This window comes from Lissotriton helveticus, chromosome 6 (assembly GCF_964261635.1).
Source record: "Lissotriton helveticus chromosome 6, aLisHel1.1, whole genome shotgun sequence".
NCBI classification, from domain to species: Eukaryota; Metazoa; Chordata; class Amphibia; order Caudata; family Salamandridae; genus Lissotriton; species Lissotriton helveticus.
In genome coordinates this window covers 2,114,394,485-2,114,417,918 of record NC_136067.1, presented here as the reverse complement: position 1 = coordinate 2,114,417,918, position 23,434 = coordinate 2,114,394,485, and the positions used below count along the sequence as shown (strand labels likewise).

Genomic DNA, 23,434 nt, shown 5'->3' with positions numbered 1-23,434 from the left:
TCCTTCATCCCAATACACTTTATGGGTACCTTGAGCATTCCCTGCAGCCTCAGCAGCAGCTTGCTGTCTGAGGGGTTCAAGTGAAGGGCAATCTAATTGGGCCTGCCCCAGGTCTGCCCTTGAGGGTCCCCCTGTCCCCAGAAACTCAACCTGGTCAGGTTCAAGCTCCTCTGAGACAGTCTCCTCTTGGACTGCAGAACCAGTTTCCTGTGAAACTTGATCCTCAACCTGGGATAAGTGGGAAGGCACAGCCTTAACCCTCTTGCTCCTTCTCTTGGGTTGTGGTTGGTCTATTGTTTCAAGATCCACCACTGGTTCAGGAAGGCACTTCTTAGCCTGAGACCTTGTCACTGCAAGGACATGAGCTGAAATCCCTAGCATTTCTGCATGAGTCCTGTACTCCACTTCTGACCAAACTGAGCTTTCAAGATCATTGCCTAACAGACAGTCTACTGGGAGGTCTGCACTCACAACAACTTTCTTTAGGCCATCTACCCCTCCCCAGGAGAAGTTCACAACAGCCACACTATGTGAAGTAGTGGAGTTGCTTGCATTGGTCACTAGGTAACTTTCACCTAGTACAATCTGTCCAGGGTCCACAAAATCAGGTGTCACCATTGTGACACTGGCACAAGTGTCCCTGTAGGCCTGAGCCAGTTTCTCATTGATTAAGGGAGTCTGCCTATATTTGCCCAGGTTACTGGGGCTTACTGCAGTGGTCAAAGATAAGTCCACATCATATAGGAGAACTGCCTGTGTGGGGATTCTGACTAGGCCAGATTCCACCTCAGTACCCAGGGTCAACCCTACTAAACCCTTTGGCTGTGTACCACCACTGTTAACTGTACTAGGGGGTGCAGGTGCTTTAGGAGCTGCAGTGGTGGGGACTGGATTTTTCTTAGTGCATTCACTGCCCCAGTGTGAAACTGATTTGCAGGTATTACACCAAGGTTTCTTTGGGCCATCATTCTTCTTTTTCTTGTTTCCATTTTGGGAACCCCCCTCCTTATTGCTAGTTTGGGGGCCTGAAGACTTCTGGTCCTTTTCTTTATCTTTCTGATTCCCACCCTTCTGGTCTGTTTTCTTCTGGTCACCTTGGTTCTGGGTTTTCTGCTTAATCCTTGTTCTGACCCATTTGTCTGCCTTCTTTCCCAATTCTTGGGGAGAGGTCAAATCAGAGTCAACAAGGTATTGATGCAACAGCTGGTTCTGACAGTTATTAAGGATCTGCTCTCTCATCATAAGATTGTACAATCCTGTATAGTCTGAAACTTTACTTCCCTGCAGCCAACCCTCCAGAGCCTTAGTGGCACAATCTACAAAATCAGTCCAGTCCTGAGTCTGTGTCTTTTGGGTGTCTCTGAACAACAACCTGTATTGCTCAGTGGTTAGGCCAAACCCTTCAATAAGAGCACTCTTCAGAACAGAGTAGTTTTTGGCATCCTCAGGTCTAACAGTGAGGAGCCTGTCCCTCCCTTTCTCAGAAAAGGAGTACCATAAAATTGCTGCCCACTGATCCTCAGGGACCTGCTGTACCATGCAGGCCCTCTCAAGAGCAGTCATCCATTTGTGGATATCATCCCCTTCCTTGTAGGGGGGCACAATTTTTGTCAGGTTTCTATTGTCATAGGCCCTGTCTTTTTCTTTAGGAACTTTGCTGCCACTAGTGGCATCTAAGCCACACAATTTTCTTTCTCTTGCTAAAGCAAGTTTAGCTTGAGCCAAGGCTACCTCTTCCCTTTCTATTTGGAGTTGGACAGCCCTCATCCTGGCCCTATGCTCTTTTCTCTGGGAGGGAGTCATCCCTCTTTGAGATTCTCTTGAGGCACTAGAAAGATGAGAATCCCTTGATTGAGATCTCACCCTCCTGTTACCTGGGAGAATTTGGTTATGAGACCTGGAGTGGTGCTGGCCCTCTCCATTCTCATGTAGGTCCAGGTTGGCCTGGTTAAGCCTGGCAACCAGTACCTGGTTTCCCCTCTGATCCTGATCTTCAGGCTCTTCTAAATCAGAGCCTTCCTCTTCCTCTTCCTCCTCCTCTTCTTCATCATCTGGAAGATTCTCATTCTCAGGGGAGTGTATCCCTTCACCTGATTCTAAGGGAGCCTGACTCACCTTATCTAAGTCATCCTTTTCTAGGAGAGCTACTAGGGAAGGAATGGTAGGGCCTCTGCCCTTTTTTAGCCCCCTGGCTGTGCACAAGGCACTCAGGTCTTTGTGGCTAAGGTTGTAATATCTGGATGTTGTCCCTATAGGATCAACTATTACAGGAGCAGAGCCTGAGGCTCTACCTGTATCAGACATGACTGCTAGTGAGGTGTAAGTGATGCACTTACCTACATTAAGTGTTTTCCTACTGTACCTTGCTAGTGAGTTGTAGTCAGGGTGTGCTAATCCCTTTAATCTACAACTACTAAGTTCAGTAGAACTTAATATGCTAAGCTTTTGATTTATATATACCTAAGGTACTTGATGTGATCTTTCAATTTGATAAAGATTGCAATGGTAAAACAAACAGCAAGCTCAAATCCGCACCGCTGCACACCAATGTGAGAAGTTGGCCTGTTAGGTAGTGTTTCCAATTCTGGAACCACTTAGTAACAGTCCAAACAAACCCCAAAGATGTCTGGTTGTAAGTCAACCTTGTTAGACAAGCTATCCTAGTGGTAGCATGGACTAAGCAGCCTTAAAGGCTTAACTTAAGAGGTCGTGTTAAGCGAGCTGTTTTACCACATACAATCCTGTAATCAAATGAAAGGACACCACACAAGTATATATTATAAAAATATATGTATTTATTTCTAAATTACTCCCCAGTACTCTTTATGAGGAAAGGGGCACAAGCGTTAAATCAAAAGCACAGTAAAACATATAAAGTTGCACAATTATGGATGAGGGCGGGTGGCCACTCAGACCATATACTAAAAAAGTGGTATAAGTAACACTTATCGAACAGTGGTTAGGCCTAGGGCCTAGAGATTCGCTGGGAGCAGTCAGGACTAGCAATGCTGAAGTCGGGAGTAGCCCACAGGAGACGGGTGCAGCACGGAAAGTGCGGCTCGCACCAATGCAATGTCAATGGTGCGTAAAAGTTAGTTAAAGTGAATTAAAAGATACTTCCGCTGAACCTAGAGGAACAAAACTTTAGACACAGACCCTAGAGGTGTGTACCAGTGTATGTACACTGGCGTTGCAATGTTACCTCACCCACAGGCCGTGGGTGCACAGGGTCGAAGTGGCGTCGGGTTTTGACACGCAGGCTCTTGGTGCTTGAAGCTGTTGCAGCTGCAGGCGATGTGAAGCAGAAGTGTCCGGTGCGATCCAAGGATGGATCGAAGTAGAAAAGTACCTGAAAGCAGAGGGGACAGAGTCTGGGTCACTCAGCAGTGACCAGGGTGGAACCAGGACGGAACAAGGCAATGTCGAGCGCAATCAGGTTGTTGTTGATAGGCTTCTCTCCGCTGTCACGTGGGCTCTGGGGCATCTGCGATGTCCAGGAGCGGGTCACAATCTGTCCCACGTAGGCTCTCGCCGTCAGCACCATCGGCTTCAAGATTGCAGCAAACAGCACTTGGCAAAAGCAATCCACGCGGAACCGGGAGATTGCTTATCACTCGAACCAGGAGGGTCAGAGTGGGGGCTCCTTTTCACAGGAGCTGGTGCAGATCTGGAGCAACCAGAAAAGCAAGTCGTATTTCAAGTTTCGTCGGCACAGGGGCCACAAGGCAGCTGGCAAGTGACCGGGCCAACGCGTCGAGCCGCCACAAGCAGAAGGGCCCCACGCAGCACTCGTCGAGTGTGGAGGGGGTAGCTTTGGTGCAAGTGTAGCTCGGGGTGGGGGCTTCTCAAACCCCGGTGCACAGCTTCGAGGATCACTCGTGGGCTGCACGGTCAGCGTCTCGTGGCCTTTTCAAGATGGCGTGCCCCACGCTTCCGGTCGCCTCCACTGGTCTCAGCTCTGCAGGGACTGTGGATCGGGCAGGGAGAAGGCAGGCAAGCTTGATTTCGTTGATCTCTGTCGCTTGAGTTCCGGCGGGAACTGCAACAAAGCAAGGGTCGAGGGCTGGATGGTGCCTGTTTGCACAGGGTGGTCACTCCTTGACCACAAGGGAGATTCTTCAGTCTTCTGCGTTGAGTAGAAAGTCGAAGGGTCCAGAATTCGTTTCTTATGTTTCTTCAGGATGATCTGAGTTGTATTGGCACTGCTCCCACTCTTATTCGAATCTGGTGGGCTGGACATCCTGCTAGGTCCCCTCCTATGGGTGGGACCCAGGAAGGGGGTGGTTACACCCCTTTCCTTTGATCCAGGCCGCGCTGGGACTGGGGCTGAAAGGCCCCAGAACCGGTTTGGCCGGATTATGCAAGGGGCAGCCTTGTGCTCCCCAGGCAGTGTCTGGTTTCTTTGAAACCTCCCTGCTACAATCCACTATCTCCTGTCTGGGGGGGTTTAACACCGCCCTTCGACAGGAAACCCTTTGTCCAGGCCACCATTTGCTGAGTTTCGGTCAGCAGCAGGAGGCCAGACCCGTGTCTGTGGCAGAGGCATCCATTTTGTGGATCTGAGGCTCATTTTAAATCAACCGCGTTTCAGTAAAGTAACATGTCTTATCCCTCTAGAAGGGTGGAATGCTACCCCCGTCGCCAGAACTGGCGAGGGGGTAGTATTCCAATTCGTATGACACCTTACACGACATGTTTTGATAAAGCCAAACCAAAGTTGCTATATAACCGCGAGGATTATAAGGCGCTTAAGAGTATATGGTATGGCATTATCCCGGATCAGCTTAGGGAGTTGTTCCCGACAGCTGCAGACAGGCTCAGCTCATGCCAGAGCTCCATCTCACATAAAACCACGCACTCTGCCTCCAGGATTGATGAGGCCTTCCATAGGAGTGGCTTACAGGCTATAGATGTGTCCAGATATAGGTTTAGATATAGGTATACTATATCTAAGCAAGGGGTGATTACACCCACTTGCCCCAGCTGAGTGATCAGCCAGTTGTGTCAATTTAAGAACCAGCCAGGGGTGGCAAAAGCTATGCTTCAGCCCCTGGTAGGCCTTGGTGGCACCTATGCCCTGAGCACCTATAGTGCATGGTACAGGGGCTGACAAGGAGTCCATTTCCAATTGTGGTATGTACCTATAGCACATGTATTATAAATTTAGAGAGAGAACAGCAGGCTGGGGGTCTGATTATCAGGCCCACAGCCTCAGTAAGTCGAAAACCAGTGAAGCAAAAAGCAAAAATTGGGGTGACCATAGGATAGCAGACCCTACTCTCCTACACCACCATAGCAACAACAACCCTACAGCACAAATGATTCTTTTGCTGTTCATTCTAGCAACAGTGATAATCGATCTTTCTACAAAACTCGTTGAAATAATCGTTGGAGCTCTTATCCCTGGGCAGGGTTGACCCCCCCCTTGCCTCATCGGCGTGCCGTTTTCACTAACCCAGAGCGGTTGCTCAACCAGTCTTTTTCACAAAACCAGATTCTTTCCGTGGTCTCAGATGGTATCGTGATGCTCCAGAGATCGTGTGGTCCCGGAAGAGCTCCTCAGATTCATCAGGTGAGATGGCTTGGTTGTTCTCCGTATCCTGGATATCTCAATGGTCGATCAACGCAGAAGGTTCCACCAAGGTGGGCGACACACGTTTACAGTGTGTGCTGTGGACCCAGTTCTTTCTATTTGTCACTCGAACTGCTGTCCTCGTCGCTAGTAGTACTTGCTCCGGACTTTGCCACCTCCGGCTCCAAGCTGTTTGACCTCTCGAAAACCTTTTTCATTACGTGGTCTCCGGGCCGGAGACCATGGGCCTCACCTGTGGACCTGTCAGGAAGTGTTCTCGAACCTGTTGGTGAATAGAGATCAAACGGTCAGTTAACTGTGCCAAGTAATCATTCATCAGAACACAGGGTACATCATGGGTACCCCATGTATGGGGCGTGGATTAGGAACTCCTCAAATGTTGATTGGTCTCCCAAACACCACCTCATAAGGCGTAAGTCCAGATTGTGAGTGTCGCACCGATCTAATAGACAATAATGCCAAAGGTAATACATCTGACCATTTTAAAGACGTTGAAGTCAGTATTTTCGCTAATTTCAGTTTCAGAGTAGCGTTATACCTTTCCACTAAACCTGCTGACTGAGGGTGGAAGACTGCATGGAATTTCTGCTTGATCCTAATCCTTTCAAGACATGCTCAACAACTTGCCCAATAAAATGGGGTCCGTTGTTACTCTACAAAAGCTTAAAAACATAATATCTAGGGAAAAACTCCTTTAAAAGCACCTTTGCTGTAGTGAGAGCTGTATTATCCTTCATAGGGTATGCCTCAATCCACTTACTGAAGGCACATACCACCACTAGGACATACTTCAGGTTATTGCAGCGTTCAAGTTGGATGTAATCCATCTGCAAAACTTCAAAAGGTGCAGTCTGTGTCCCTTTACCAGGATTATACTGCCAACAAATCAAACATGGCTGTACTACTCTCTTAGCTGTGCTGGCAATCTCAGGATGCTCCGAAACTTGTGTAAGCAGTTTCGTTATCGCTAGAGCTCCAACATGTGCCAGCCAATGTGGCACTTAACCATAGGTTGTAAATAAGCTGCAGGCAGTTTCCACTTATCCATATCGTTGTTGCACCAACAACCCTCATCGTCCAATATTCCTTCTTTTGTCCATTGCTCATGTTCTGCTACAGAAGCAGATCTCTGTACATCTAAGATTTCCTCTCTAAGATCATGCCATTGCTCAGCTTGAGACTTCACTACGTACATGGAAGTAGTGCTTTGTTGCATTGCAGTCTCACGAGCTACGCAGTCTGCAAAGGCATTGCCTTGTTCTATCTTGTCAGTCACTTTCTTGTGTGCGCTACACTTCACAATCGCTATCTTCTTTAGATATGTCAGTGTAGTCAAAAGGTTATGCACCAATTCCCAGTGCATTATCTGCATCCCGTGGGATGTAAGAAAGCCTCTTTCCTTTCAAAGAAGGCCAAAATCATGGGCCACTCCAAAAGCATAGCGGCTATCTGTGTAAATGTTCACACACAAGTCAGTGCTAAGTTTGCACGCTCGTGTCAAAGCTATTAGCTCAGCTGCTTGAGCTGACTTCTGTGGTATACGAGCTGTCTTCACTATTGTCTCAAGTGTCGTAATCGCATACACAGCTGAGGTCGTGCCATCTGGTAACTTCAAACAAGACCCATCAACCCATAGTTCCCCATCTACATCTGAAAGGGTCTGATCTTGCAAGTCGATGCAAACCTTTGTCTGTTCCTCAGTAAGGAATATACAATCATGAGGCTCCTTTGACTGAGACTGAGTCGCAGGATAAGGCAATAAAGTGGCTGGGTTTAGCGTCGCACACCTCTTGAAGGTAATATGAGGTGCTGACAGTGTCAATTCGTATCCTGTCAAGCGAACACTAGTTAAGTGCTCTTGGGTCTTGGGCTCAATGTCCGCGGACTCGATAATTCTCGCCTCGGCACCTGCTCTAATCATGGATCCCAGGCTGCAACTCTGGGCAATAGCTTGCTTAATCTCCACAACGGCCCCAACAACACTGGGATGCCTGGCTTCACCTTGGGGGTGAACAGGAGGGGCATCTCACAGGGAGAGCCAGGAAGGGTTCCACAGCGTTATACAGCGCCGGGACGCCCCGTTGCTGGGGCAGCTGTGCGCTTTACAAGTATACTACATTTACATTTACATTTACATTTAAGTGTTGTGTCTTGGTCTGATTCAAAAGGGCATCGACTGCATGGGGTACTAGCACCAACAGCTTATGTGACAAAACTATCCCTTCACTCTGACGTATGAACACAGCTGTTGCTGCAACTGAACAGAAGCACCCAGGTAGTGCACGAGCAACAGGATCCAGAACTGCTGAAAAGTATGCACAGGGACGCTGCTTATCACCGTGCGTCTGTACTAAGACTGACAATGCACACCCATCTTTCTCGTGTACATATAGTGAAAAAGGCTTCGTGTAATCTGGAGTACCTAACACTGGTGCAGAACAAAGAGCTTGACGTAACTGATGAAAAGCATTCTGGCATTCAGTCGTCCATGGAAGGGGCATTGGAGTGTCTTTAGTCAAAAGAGCTAGCAGAGGTTTAACAATGTGTGAAAATCCTAATATCCATTGCCCACAAAAGGAAGTCAACCCAATAAAGGCACGAACATCTTTCTGAGTAGAAGGTACTGGTGTGTCTAAAATTGCTTGAATGCGATCTGATGTCAGTGCACGGCCCTCCTTAGACAGATGGTGACCTAAATAAGTCACCTTCTGTCTACAATATTGCAATTTCTTTTGTGACACTTTATGTTGGTGTGTAGCAAGAAAAGAAAGCAAAGACAAAGTACACTCTTCACACGGTTCAGGCATATCAGCTACCAACAAGATGTCATCGACATATTGTATGAGAGCCACTCCTTTAGGCAAAACGAAAGAATCAAGCTGTCTCTTCAATTCTTGACTGTAAATACTAGGATTCTCAGTATAGCCTTAAGGAACTCTACAAAATCTATACGATCGATTATTCAAAGTGAAATCGAACAAATATTGACTATCAGGATGAATAGGGATTGAAAAGAAAGCGTTCTCAAAGTCTGTCACGGAGAACGTAGTTGCTATCGGAGGAACCAAAGTAAGTAGTGGCGTTATGTCAGACACCACAGGATATTGTGGTAGTACAATCTTGTTAATTTCTCGTAAATCAATAATGAATCTGTAAATCCTAGTGTCAGTATCTTTTTTCAAAATAGGAAGAATAGGACTTTTGTAAACATTGTAAGGGACTTCCTCCACAACCCCAACTTTAATCAAATCATGGACAATGCGTGTAGGTCCTTCTTCGCCTTCTTGAGAAATTTTATATTGAGGCAATCGTGGCAATGAAGCGCCCTCCTTGACACTAATAACCATCTACCCTACATCAGTGTCTGAAGTAGCCCACAAAGTACTGGGGAGTGAAGCTAATGCAGTATCCTCTTTAACAAGACAAGATCTCTCAATTGTGGGGTAATTGTCATTCAAAATAACACGTACTCCTTCAGGAGAACATCGTATCGTAGCCCTGTAATACTTGAGCATATCAAGACCCCCAATATAGTCTTGTGTGTTCGGAGAAAGCAAACACGGACATGGAGCCGTGAACTTATCAACATGGAATGCAAGTGGTTGTGACAGTGGGCTAAAGGAAGGTGTTCCATCTAAACGTATCGATGTAATGGTTAAGCCAGACAGGGGAGCCCTTGGAAACAAGTGTTTAGATAAGGCGCTATGAGTAGTTCCTGTATCAACCAGAAACTGATCAGTAGAACCCAAAACATGTGCTGTAACATAGGGACCCTTATGATATACTGGAACTTCAGCTGATTCCCTACCCCATCCTAGGCAATCCTATGCATAAGCAGAATCATTCAAATCAGATAACATGTAATCGGACATCTGATATTGATTCCGTCTATCAAAAGTGTTACCCCCATCCTGCCTTCGTTCATTAGCAACAAACTCAGCACGATCGTCCATGCTTCCTCTAATCTCTGAATATCCTGAACAACTTCTCATTTGTCCCCGACCACGTGGATTCTGCTGAGCACGCAATACCGGACAACCAGAAATCCAATGTCCAAACTGTCTACAGTACGCACACTGGTCACTTGACAAATTTGAACGAGTAAAAGACGAACCATAAGATCAACATCTACCTCTATCATTACCTCTGGAAGGCGGACCATAAGCCTGAACCATCATAGCCTTAGTTTTTAACTCTTTTGTCTTTTTATCCTCATTACCCTTCTAGCTCCTGGCGTTCGTAATACTGAGCAATAGTTAAAATATTGTGTTTTTATCTAGGCACCTAAATCGATATTTCTATTTTATGCCCTTGTACTGTTATAATCAATAATATCCCTATAATGGCATAGGAATCATATCCATATTTAGTTGAAGCCCATGCAGTCACATTAAGCAAGGCTACTTCCCCGTACTCCTAGAAAGCACAACAGGTTCTCTAAACAAACCAAACCTCCAGCAACCTGGGAAATCCCCATTTGCTTTTGTTTTGATTTCGTCCTAGAACTCCTGTGAAGCACTGTAAGAACGGCCAGTTCTTAGTGACATCTTTATTGACGTCTTATGTCCAACCTTACGTCAAACCCGGCACCTTTCAGGTATAAATATACCAACGTTGCCTTAAGCAAACACATAGTGGTGGTTTTGGAGCGAGCAGCTATCTACTTGCCCGAGAGCCCAGCTGATGCGAGAGCCCACGGATGCTGCCCCTCCCTTTTGACGCACTGAGAGAGACGCTGTATTTTCTCCTGCAGAGCAATCTAGCTCCGGTGTTCTCAGCCGCCTTCGCGGGCTGCTGGGATATATAGTCCTGAAAGAGAGATACCAGACCTCCTGCATTCTATTACCCAGGTACGGAGCTGACTAAACCCTTAAAGAGAATTCTTGAGTCAGATTCTTGGCAAAACCAACTTAACTTAAACTGCTACTTATTTACTCCTTCCCACGTATTAGGCTTAGTTCAGGTACACCAGGGTAGGCGTATTTAGAAGCACCAGTTGAGTACGTTAGTCAATGTTTTTATGTATGTATATATTTTATCCATTTTAAAGTATCTTATGGCTAAGAAACCATATCAATGCTTTTACAGTATTATTTCATAATACTCCTTTTACTGTACGCACTTTACTTTGCATTAAGTATTGCAATTATGGCAATTCATTTCTCTTGCATGTGAAAGAAGACTGCTCAATAAATTACACCTTTTTATTGAAAACGCCCGTCTCTCTTTTCTCTGCACTCTGATGAAACTAAGTACGCACGATTGACTGAGTGAAATAGCTGTCTATTGTTTTCACACGACTCTAGAGATACACTCTTATTCTGAGGGAGCAAAGTTGTCATGTTATATGGTTGTCAGAAGCTAATCCCTTCTTGTCTATCCAGGGAGGTTAAACTCCTCCTCGTTTATTCGAGAAAGTTTCTAGTGACCTCTGAGCTAGCTGGCAAACCTTAAGTCTAATATAGTCAGTAGAGACCTAGTCAACCTCAGTCCTACGTCTACACTGCTGAATATATTATTCCAATGCGCAGAGCCTATTGGGAATATAGGAACTACACTACAAAAAGAGAAACCTGAGAAGAAGTAGTCCATGAGCTCTCACTGGTCTTTAGGCGACTAGCTATTCCTGGCAACAAGTTGGCGACATATTTATCTATGAACAGATCTATGAACAGATGCCTGCCCGTATCATCCGTTAATTACTGGCCACTAAAATTGTGGAATGCCTCCTCAAAGCGCGTGAAGAAATCTGACACTGACTTATCTGCCTTTTGCTTGCACGACGCTAATACAGTCAAATCTATCTTTTTAGGGGGAATAATCGTCTTTTATTTAAATAATATAGCTGCGGGAAGGTCCAGAATTAACTGACATGGTTTCTGTGCGGGTTCCCTTTCTACATCCAGTCGTTCTAACTCGTTTCACAATGCCCCAAAAGTCGCATTATCATCAACTTTACGAACAGTTCTCTACATATCAGGGGGTAATATCAATCCGAAAAACATATCAATGTCAGGCAGAGTCATAGTACAAGAACTAATGGCTCCCTCAACTTCCTCATAAAAAGCTGCTGGATTTTTCCGCAGATCAGGCAATGCAGTTATAAGAGCCAGGACATCCGCTCTATTTCAAGGAGTGTAAACCCAATTATAAATAAAATAAGCCTTTGAATCAGCAACATTTTTATCATCATCTGTTCCATCACCACTAGGAGGAACATACAAAGGTGCGGCTTCCCGCATAGGTTTCGCATGAACTATCATAGTCTTATCTGAACCGGAGACAGGAGCTTGTGTCTCGCGAGTCTGAGATGTTTGTGCAGCTGCTTATGCTTCCTTTTTCCCCTCTCGCAAATGAGGTGCCTCAATACGTAATTTAACCAAGCGCCTGATAGAGTCAGCCACCTGAGAAAAGAGAAAAAGCCCATCACGCATTTGCTTACAATCATTTTCTATATCAACAGGCTCCAGTTCCTTAGAATGTTTCCTAAACCGTTCAACTACTTCTGCGGCAAACATCTCTGTAAAATATACTTACTTCCTGTCCTGCCAATCCTTCATGTCATCTAAGAGTTCAGAGGCAGATGCAGTATTACGGGCGGCCTTGCAACTAGTAGATCTTAGCTCAGCAGAACGCGCAGTGGACAACATAGAGCGAGTTGTTCGTGCTTTATCCTGATCTGCAGAAGATTCCTCATCGGACTTATTAGGAGTGTAAGGGAAAATATACAGAGTTGGAGAAAGATCTAATAACAAGAAATCATCTTGTGGTTTATTAAGGATAGGATAAAGGGGTAGCCTAACAGCGTATTGGCCAGTTACCTGTAAATGGGGCTCCGTATCCTCTCTTTCTTTTAATTCTTTCGTTTCCCTGCTTTTTAACTCTAACGCTTTCGCATAGATGTTCTTTCGCTGTTCTTTTTCAATCAAGGCTTGCTGATGCTTCATTCGTTCACGCACTTCTTTCTCCCTCATTCGCACACAGTCAAACATACCTTGCCTAGTATTTCGCTTGAACATACATTGTTCCACATACTGAATCTTTTGCAAATCAAATGACCCATGCATAGGCCAACGCAACTCAGGATCCTTACAAGTATATTTATGCCATAAAGTGCTGTACATTGTAGAAGAAATACCGTATTTAATATACATATCCCTGATACATTACTATGGCTGTAGTTTATTAAAAAAATAAACAATGACTAGTTTGAAAATGTAAGGACATTTTATAAGTACAAATTCTTATAAACTAATTTAATTGATATAATCATATAAAGTACTTGAGAAAGGTTTCTGTATACATTTTTTAAAGGTTAAAATATTTGATAAAGCTAGTTTTGTATTATCTATCAGTAAAAAATAATAACATGAAGTATTTATATTTTTCTGCAAGGTACAACACCATATTAAAATTTATAATGGATACAAATCAGAAGACCATTGAAGTCAGTTTTGAAATTTCTGACAGTCTGCTAGAGGATTTAAATGTACCTCTTGAGGACAGCAACAATGAAGAAGAACCTATTGGTGCGGGAGATATAACCTGCGATTTCTTCGATGAAAGCTTGGACAATGAGTTTAATAAAGTATTAGATGAGATTGAATCTAATGAATCAAGTTTTCAAATTGATGAACAACGAAATTAAATTCCCGATGAAATCATGTTAGATGTTCTATTAAATTATGAAATGTTTGAAGAATAAATTTATGATGAAAAATTAAAAATTATTTCAGAGTCTTCTTCTACAATTGTAATCTTTGAGCTAGTAGCCAAGTTATTGTGGTATAAACTAAGTCTTACAGGATAGATTGCAACATAAAGTAGTGCTAGAAAGTCCTATGCAGTATGTGTGTTAGGCCTTTTAATTCCCCAATAGTCTCCATGTTGTGTAGTAAAGATCTATGGTATGCTGTAGAAATGTCATAGCGACTTTCTCTGTAGCATGTAGTAATTATTTCAGTGAATTGTAACAGATATTTGTAATTGTCTAAAATCACAATGTGAGTCAGAGTTCATTCGGGCATATTGTGACAGAATCTCTTGCTTGGTGCTTGTTATGGGAATATATGTACTCATGTATTGATTTAGGCTTCAGCACATGCAGTGCTTTATATTCCTAGCTCCTGCATGATACCATACACTGTCCAAAGATAACTTCACTGCTCTAAACTCAGAAGTACCAGTCTCACCATGACCACTTACACTGCCCTAAGACCAATGCACTGTCCAAAACCCTGAAACAGTACTCCCTGCATGATCTCCTACACTGCCCGAACACTGCTGCTGTGCTTTAAACTTACTTAAGGAGTGAACTAGACTTTACGGCAAGTAGTGTTTCTAATTGCTATGTAGTTTGCTAGTAGTGGTCTATATTATTATTTTTTTTTAAATATAATGTTTTTTTCTTCACAACAGATTTTAATTATCTACAGAAAGAAAAACCATCATGCCTTCAAAGACTGAGAAAAGAAAAACATATAAATGGGCTTACTTTTTCAAGGAGAAACAAATACAAGATGTATCTAAACAACAATGTGTGGAGAAAAAGAGGAAAGCTCCTGGTAAGATAACAAAGGATTTTATAAGGAAGATAACACAAACTAAAAAAAGTGTGGATAATCTTAAAAAAACCAAAAATATATCTGTAACTACATAGAGAAACCAGAGAAAAAAGAAAAATGATGGAAAGCTATGTGGTGCTATGCAGTATGTCTGCCAGGCCTCTTAATAATTCAAGTAGTCTCCATGCTGTGTAAAAAACCACTGGGTGTGCTGTAGAAATGCCATAGAAAATCTTTCACTAGCATTTAGTAATCATTTCAGAAAAATTGTGACAGAATAATTTGATTGGTTGATGTGTATAAAAATATGGCAGTGCATGTAGTCATGGAGTGAGTCAGGCCTGGGTGTGCTGTAGAAATTGCATACCAACTCTCTCTGTAGCATGTAGTAATCATGTCAGTGAATTCTCATTTCTACATTCTCACTCCCACCTTGAGCCCTACACTCCCTGAACACCACTGCTCTGTCCTAAAACCTGAAACAGCACTCCCAGCAAGACTCTCTTTCACTGTAGTAATCATTTTACTGAATTGCACGGCATACTGTCATGTGTCTAAGATCACAGTGTGAGTCAGACTTCATTTCACAAAATGGTGGCAGAATAATTTGCTTAGTTGATGTGTTTAAAAATATGGCAATGCATGTAGTCATGGAATGAGTCAGGCATGGGTGTGCTGTAGAAATTGCATACCAACTCTCTCTGTAGCATGTAGTAATCATGTCAGTGAATTCTCATTTCTACATTCTCACTCCCACCTTCAGCCACAATCCACAGAAACAGCAGCCAACACGTGTTTCGTCGTGCTCACATATAGCACTATGACTTCTTCAGGGCTGCAACCCAAAGTAACAATACTTAAGTACAGTACTTATACATCTCAGTTAAACATTCCTTCAAGTATCAAAGTAGAATTAAGAGTTCATGTCGAAATTAGTTCCAACGCAACCATCACCCAGTGCTCTCAGAATCGAACAGAACCAAGATCCCAGTTAAAGCCACACCCAAAGTTGGTGTAGGTCACACGTCTCTCTAAATCTCTAAAGCCAACAACTAAAGATTATAGTCTTATAACACTCTGGATAGTCACTTGACATGTAATCATTTCCATCCATAAACTGACTATTAGTCCATGAATTCGATCCAAATACCAGTTGTTCCCTATATAAAAAATCAAAACCTAATATTTAAATAATTAAATTCAGCACCATTCTTATTCATCATCACAGTACTTTTTATATTTATATGTATTCTTCAGAAACATCTGCTATGGAGCTCGTCAATATCTATAATTTACAGTCTAATTATGATACCCACTTCATTCCGCATCCATCATTCGCTACACAGGTGGTGGTTCTGCAACTCCTTTGAGGCCTGCCCTGTCCTCCCAGCCAGTTTGAGGCCAGTATTCCTTGTCAGAACCGCTGGAGCCCAACCCCTGAGCAATGTGTCGACTTGCTCGTTGCCAAGGTTTGGTGGCACTTACTCCAGAGATCTTTGGGCTACAATAAGCTCCTGCCTCCAGCATCTCTTCCTGTCAAGATCTTTGTACTCGCCACATCGTTTGCACCGTGGGCCTGAATCTATAGTGACCTGCTTGAGGTTCTCTTGCGACTCCCGTGCCTTTGGCCTGTGGGTCCTCTTGAACGTCTTATTTGCCTTCAATTGACTCCCTGCTTACTCAGGGGCCTGCTCTCACTCTCCTGCAGTTGGTGAGTCGGTTGCACCTTGCTGGTCCCAACATTACTCCTTGTTTCCTTTCCACATAGTGGGTTTTTTTCTGAGCAGTGGTGTGCAGTTTTTCAATTATCTGCTGCATGTGTGCATGTTTTGCAGTGTTTACTCGTTTACCTGTACCTGAGAGCAGTAAGACTCGGATAAGGAACTATGTCTAAAGCATTTCAACAGCACCAAAAAATGAAATAAGAAATCAACAGACGGAAGAAGATGCTACTTTATAAAAATATATTATAGATTATAGTTTTATTTATTTTTAGAGCCCTTGATGTATTAAATACCCTGGAGGGTACCGTAAATACAGATTTAAGATGATATCACTTGTAGTCACACCTGCAAACAAGCGTTTGCCAACAAAAAACAAAAGACTTCTGAACAGTTTGAAACTGTTAGTTCGGCTACTCCAGCCTGGATTGGGTGACCAGTTCCAGCTGGGCAGAGGTGAAGGGAGCTAGAATGGACCCTCTGCACCTCTATTACCTGGTCCCATGAGCATTTTTTAATCAAAATCCAAACTTTACAGGACAAACATCTTAGACCTCAGTGGATTGGTCCTGATGCTGAGGGATGCTAGAAGGATGCTCAGGTCGGGGTTTGGTTGAGAGGGATGTCTTTGTGGGTGCTCCTTGGTCCACTGGTGGGGTGGGGCAAATGTGGTCACAGCGATCCGGGTCCCTCGAAGACCTCTACGTTGCAGACCAGCAAATGCTGGGTGTGAGAAGTTGGCCTGGTATATAATGCTCACTAATTCTAGTGATCACTTTGTACCATGCCAAGTAACCCTTATGATGATTGGTTGTAAGTCAACCTTATAGACCAGTTATCCTAGTGGTAACGTGGACAAAGCAGTCTTAGGCTAAACTCTGAAAGGCATGTGAAGCCAGCTGTATTACCATACACAACCGCCTTGAATACCAAATGAAAGGACACCACACAGATATGTATATTGAAAATATATATAGATTTATTAACTACAAAATCCCCTGGACTCTTTATGAGCACAGAAGCACAAGCGTTAAATCACAAGACAGTTTAAAATACACAAAAGTTGCACTATATGGATGAGCCCTAGGGGCCACCTAAACCATATACTAAGAAAGTGGTATAAGAGATACCAATCGGAAAGGAAACAGGCCTAGGGCCTTGGGAATCGCTGGAGCTATTCGAGACTAGCAGTGACTAAGCCGGGAAAGGCCCGCGGGACTCGGGTGCAGTGTTTAAAGTGCACGCACTCACCAATGCAAAGTTTATGGTGCGTAAAAAGTACAAAGTTATTTAGTTCGGAACCTTCCGAGTGACCTAGAAAGCTGAAACTTGAGATACAGGCCCTAGAGGTGTGTACCAGTGTAGGAACACCGGCGGAGCTGAGTTACCTCACCCACAGGAAGCGGGTGCACAGGGTCGAATTAGTGTCGGGTTTCGTCACGCTGGTCGATGGTGCTTGGAGCTGAAGATGCTGCAGGCGGCTCGATGTGAAGAGTTCCGGTGGATCCAAGGGTGGATCTGAAGATGTGAAGACCTGAAAGCAGAGGGGACAATGTTCAAAGTCACTAGCCAGTGACTACCGTGGAACCAGATTGGAACCAGGCGATGTTGGGTGCAAACAGGCATTGAGGTGTAGCTTCTCTCTGCAGCCACGTGGACACCGGGGGTCGAGGACGTCCAGGAGTCGGTCACGAGCTGTCCCACGCAGGCTTCTCGCTGTTGGCGGTGTTGGCAACTTGATCAAAGCAAACAGGCCTTGGCTAATGCAAGCCATGCAGTAATCAAAAAATGCTTATCACTCGGACCAGCAAGGTTAGAGCGGGTGCTCCTTTCTACAGGAGCATGGGCAAGTCTAGAGCAACCAGACGCGGAGTGTAGTTTGTCGGTTTCGTCGCCAAGATGGCCGATGACCACGTGGCTAGGGGCCGGGATGGCGCGTCGAGTGGCACAATGCAAAAGGGCCCCACGCAGATCGTGGAGATGCTGGGGGGCTGATCTTCGGTGCAAGGGCTGCTCGGTAGTGGGGGTTCTTAATCCCCAAAGCACAACGTCAAGGGTGCCTCGGTTGCTGCGCTATCAGCTTTTCGGGTGTCTTCCAAGAGGTCTGGTCCCACGTCTCTCGATGCCTCCACGGGTCCCTTCTTTGCAGGGACTGTGGATCGGGCTGTGAGGAGTCTGGGAGTCTGGGTCTTGTCAGGCTCTGGGCTCGGGTTCCGACGGGAGGCGGCGGCAAAGCAGACGTCGATTTCCTGGTTGGTGCCTGCTTTCACTGGGTGGCCACTCCTAGGCCACAAGGGAGATTCTCTTCAGTCTTCTGAGCAGCAGAATGTCGAAGTCCAGTCTTCTTCTTCTTGTAAAGTTGATTCAGGATGATCTGCTGTGCAATGGCACTGCTCCCACTCTTATTCCCAATCTGAGGGGTGGATCACCTACTAGGTCCCTCCTCTGGGAGGAACCAGGAAGGGGGGCGGTTACACCCCCTTTCCTTTGTCCAGCTCCTTGCCAGCCCTGGGTCTGGAAAGTCCCAGGACCGGTTTGGACTGGCTTATGCACGGGGACACCTTGTGTGCCCGGGCATGTCTCAATCTATTCAGCCCTGTCCTACCCAATACACAAAACCCTGTCTGGGGTGGTGCTCGCACCTCCCAAGGCAGGAAACCCTTTGTCCAAGCCTCCCTCGCTGAAAGGACTCCCAGCAGCAGGGGGTCAGACTTGTGTCTGTGGTGGCAGCATCCATTTTGTGATGCTGAGGCTCTGGTTAACTTTAACCGGAGTTAAGGCTACACACATGTCGAGTTCCTCTAGAAGGGTGGAATGCTATCCCCGTCGACAGAACTGTTGAGGGGATAGTATTCCAATTCGTATGACACCTTACTCGACATGTTTTGATAAAGCCAAACCAAAGATAGCAAATAACAGCGAGGATTATAATGCACTTAAGATTATATGGTATGGCAATATCCCGGAACAGCTTAGGGAGTGGTTCCCGACAGCTGCAGACAGGCTCAGCTCATGCTAGAGCACCATCTCACATATTTCCAAGCACTCTGCCTCCAGGATTGATGAGGCCTTCAATAGGAGTGGCTGATAGGAACATATGTGTCCAGTTTAGGGTTAGATATAGGGATACTATATCTAAGCAAGAGGTGATTACACCAACTTACCCCAGCTGAGTGATCAGCCAGTTGTGTCAAATATGGAGGCCAGGCCAGGGGTGGCACAATACATGCTGCAGGCCCTGGTAGGCCTTGGAACCACCTATTCCCTGGGTACCTAGGGTACACTGTTACAGGGGCCAATAAGGTGAACCAGTTCCAATTGGGTATACGCCTAAGGTACATGGAGTCCATTTTAAGGAGAGAGCAATCAGCCTGGGACCCTGAATAGCAGGATCCCAGGCCAACTATGTTAAAAACCAGCTAAACACCAGGCAAAAAGTTTGGGGGTAACCATAGTCAGATATCCACCTTCCTACATAACCCCTCCAAACGAAAGGAGATAAGGCTATCCTTGTCCAGGTAAGCCTATATTGCCTAAGTGGCCATATAAGTAAGTACCAGCTCTGGCTTGGTAACCCCCTGTCTCATGGTCCACTAAGCAATCCCTCACCCTAAGGGCATCTGAGGGTCTCCACCATAGGGAATCTTTACCTGTGGTGTGTCTTTGCAAAGTCAAAGGCTGGTTTTGAGATGGAGTACTGAAGTGAGTTCCTTCTGTAGGGCTCAGCTTCCTCCAATCACTCTCCACCTTGTGTGCCTTTCTTTCTTTGACTGAGTTGCACTGTGCTCTCAGGGTCAACCTCTGGCTACCTAAAGCTGGAGGCTGAGTCCCTCTGTTTGGCTTACTGGAGGGACAGTTCAGGTTTGGGCCCTTAGGGTCCCAGGTTTGGCTGTGCCCAACAATATCCATCCGGGGGAGGTCCCTAACTACTTTTAAGGGGGATCCTCAGGAGTTTTTAAAGTTTTCACCTCACTAGGGCTACTAGTTTCGGTGCCCCTAATCTGTTGATGGGGGTGCTTTATTTGACAGGGGGCCCTTTGGGCTCACTGTCCTTCTTGTCCTCTGTAGCCCTGGGCTGATTAAGGCAAGGTAGAGAGGGTCAGGTTATCTGCTCCAGACCGGGTCCCACCTGAGAAGGGTCCACTGCCATCAGAGGCTCTGTTATGCCAGGCCTAACAACCTCTGGGACAGTTCCTTCATCAGGGGTAAGATCAGTTCCCTGAGGAGGCTGATCCTTTCCTAAAGTCTGGTGAGGGGGAGATTTCTCTTCCTCCTCCATGCTCTCAGTTTGGGTGGAGTGATCCATCACTTCAGGCTTCACTACCCATGTATCTGTTTGAGTTTGGGCTGTGGCCATCACAGCCCCTCCAACCTTTTCAGGAGGAGACTCAGTTTGGGTATGGGCTGTTACCAGTACAGCCCTGCTACTCTTTTCAGGAGGGAAGTTAGCTAAAGATGGGGCCGAGGTTTGCTCAGCCCTCCCAACCTTTTCAGGAAGGACATCTTGGATTGGGGCTGTAGCCATCACAGCCCCACTAACCTTTCCATGGAGATTTACCATTTTAGAATGGGTTTGTTGTTCAACCTCAGCCCAGGTTGAGATTTCCAAATCATTACCCAGTAGGCAATCTACAGGCAAGTTTGCTGACACTGCCACTCTCTTTGGGCCAGTGACACCTCCCCAGCTAAGATTGACCACTGCCATGGGATGATTGGTTTCTATGCCATCAATGTTTGTCACCTGATATTTGGCATCAGGTAAAAATTGCCTTGAGGGGACTAAACATTCAGCCACCATGGTGATGCTAGCCCCTGTGTCTCTGTAGGCCTCAACTTTCAAACCATTGATGAGGGGCTCCTGTCTATACTTGCTCAAAGTGTTTGGGCAAGCAGTGAAATTGGCAAACCCCATGCCAGTCTCATAGACAAGAGTATCTGAGTTAGGGGACCTGGATAGGCCAGAGTCTACCTGTCCTCCAAAAGTAAACCCACCCAAATTCTTGGGGGTGCTCCCACCACCTGGGGGACCACTGCTAACAGTGACAGGAGGTGTTGGAGCCTTACCGGGAGGTATATTCTCTTTATTGCCATTCTTGGGACAACAGCTATCTGTTTTGTAATGCCCCACCTGTTTACAGGTATGACAATAAGGCTTTTTCGGGGTTGTAGAAGTGTCTTGGGACCCACCCCCATTCTTGGAGTTTTGGGGCCCTGGGGAAGTCTTTTCCTTACTTTTATCCCCACCCTTCTCTTGAGGCTTGGTAGTCTCTTTCGTTTGGTCACCACCCTGGTTCTTAGGCCTGATCCTGGTTCTGACCCATTTGTCTGCCCTCCAACCCAATTCTTGTGGGGAGGTCAGATCAGAGTCAACCAGGTGCTGATGTAGAAGCTGATTTTGACAATTACTTAAGATTTGCTCTCTCATAATTAAATTATACACTCCTGTATAGTCAGTAACCTTACTTCCCAGCAACCAGCCCTCCAGAGCCTTAGTGGCACATTCAACAAATTCAGACCAGTCCTGAGTTTGTGTCTTCTGGGTATCTCTGAACATTAACCTGTACTGTTCAGTGGTTAAGCCTAACCCATCAATCAGAGCACTCTTCAGGACCATGTAGTTTCTAGAATCCCCATCACTAACTGTGAGGAGTCTGTCTCTGCCTCTACCTTCAAAGGAGAGCCACAAGATTGCTGCCCACTGCTCCTGAGGGATCTGCTGTACTCTGCAGGCTCTCTCCATTGCAGTTATCCATTTGTGGATATCATCCCCAGCTTTGTAGGGGGGCACAATCTTACTCAGGTGTCTTGTATCAAAAGACCTGTCTTTATCCTTAGGGATAGTGCTGCCACCAGTGGATTCTAATCCACTCTCTCTAGGCTGTCTTGCACTAGCAAGTTTCTCTTGGGCCAGGGCAACTTCTAATTCTTGTCTCTGGATCCTCAATTAAGCCTCTCTCATTTTGGCCTCATGTTCCCTTCTCTGAGGGCTAGTCATCTCCCTTCTGGAGTGACCATGAGAACCTCTAGAAGCATGGGAGTTGTTAGAGTCACCTGAGTGAGTCCTTCTCCTCCTAGGCTTCTGGTTAAGTCCACCTGGGGGTCTGAATGGGTTGTTACCAGATTCAGTCCCAAATAGGCTTAAGTTAGCCTGGTTCAGCCTACTGACCAGCACCTGACTATTTCTGTCATCATCTGACTCACTGCTCCCCCCTTCTGTCTCTTCTTCCTCTTCCTCCTCCTCATCTACCTGAGGAGCTCCAGTGATGGGGGCTTCCTCATCTACTAGGATTATAGGGACAGGGGCTTCTACAGTGTCATCCTCAGAAGGATGGCCTCCTTCAGCATTCCCTGTGGGGTCTGCCTTAGAGGTCTTTAGAGTCTCAGACTGGTCCAAGATCTCTCTAAGGTGGTCTGTGGTAGGGGAAGGCCCTGTCCTCAGACCCCTTAAGACACAAAGCTGTCTTAATTCCTTAAAGGAAAAAATAGCAAATTTGGATGGTGCCCTTGGAGGGTCACTCTCAACAGGGATGTTCCCAGTGGAACCCTCTGCTCCAGACATTGCTCTAGTGTGGGCGGATGTGTTGCAATCTACCTACACTGGTGTTTACCTACTAAACCTATCTAGTAGTTGTAGTCAGGGTGTGCTACTCCCTTTCCTCTACAACAACTAAGTTCAGTAGAACGTAAGTATACTAGTCTTGTTTTATATGTACCTAGCAGGTACCTGTATGATCTTTCAAATGATAATCTCAAAGATCGTAATGGTAAAACAACAGCAAGCTCAGATCCCAATCCGCTGCTCACCAATGTGAGAAGTTGGCCTGGTATATAATGCTCACTAATTCTAGTGATCACTTTGTACCATGCCAAGCAACCCTTATGATGATTGGTTGTAAGTCAACCTTATAGACCAGTTAAACTAGTGGTAACGTGGACAAAGCAGTCTTAGGCTAAACTCTGAAAGGCATGTGAAGCCAGCTGTATTACCATACACAACCCCCTTGAATACCAAATGAAAGGACACCACACAGATATATATATATTGAAAATATATATAGATTTATTAACTACAAAATCCGCTGGACTCTTTATGAGCACAGAAGCACAAGCGTTAAATCACAAGACAGTTTAAAATACACAAAAGTTGCACAATATGGATGAGCCCTAGGGGCCACCTAAACCATATACTAAGAAAGTGGTATAAGAGCTACCAATCGGAAAGGAAACAGGCCTAGGGCCTTGGGAATCGCTGGAGCTATTCGAGACTAGCAGTGACTAAGTCGGGAAAGGCCCGCGGGACTTAGGTGCAGTGTTTAAAGTGCACACACTCACCAATGCAAAGTCTATGGTGCGTAAAAAGTACAAAGTTAGTTAGTTCGGAACCTTCCGAGTGACCTAGAAAGCTGAAACTTGAAACACAGGCCCTAGAGGTGAGTACCAGTGTAGGAACACCGGCGGAGCTGAGTTACCTCACCCACAGAAAGCGGGTGCACAGGGTCGAAGTAGTGTCGGGTTTCGTCACGCTGGTCGATGGTGCTTGGAGCTGAAGATGCTGC

The 23,434-nt window shown here is 45.5% G+C and overlaps 1 protein-coding gene across 1 annotated transcript in view; it reads right to left on the bottom strand.

Annotated features, from left to right (window-relative positions):
- LOC144763075 (uncharacterized) overlaps positions 1 to 23,434 on the bottom strand; it is a 676,435-nt gene that overhangs the window by 72,825 nt on the left and 580,176 nt on the right. The window contains 3 exon segments of the mRNA XM_078648377.1: positions 1,875 to 2,291; positions 5,730 to 5,855; positions 21,930 to 22,347. Coding sequence (XP_078504503.1) covers positions 1,875 to 2,291; positions 5,730 to 5,855; positions 21,930 to 22,347 — 961 coding nt within the window.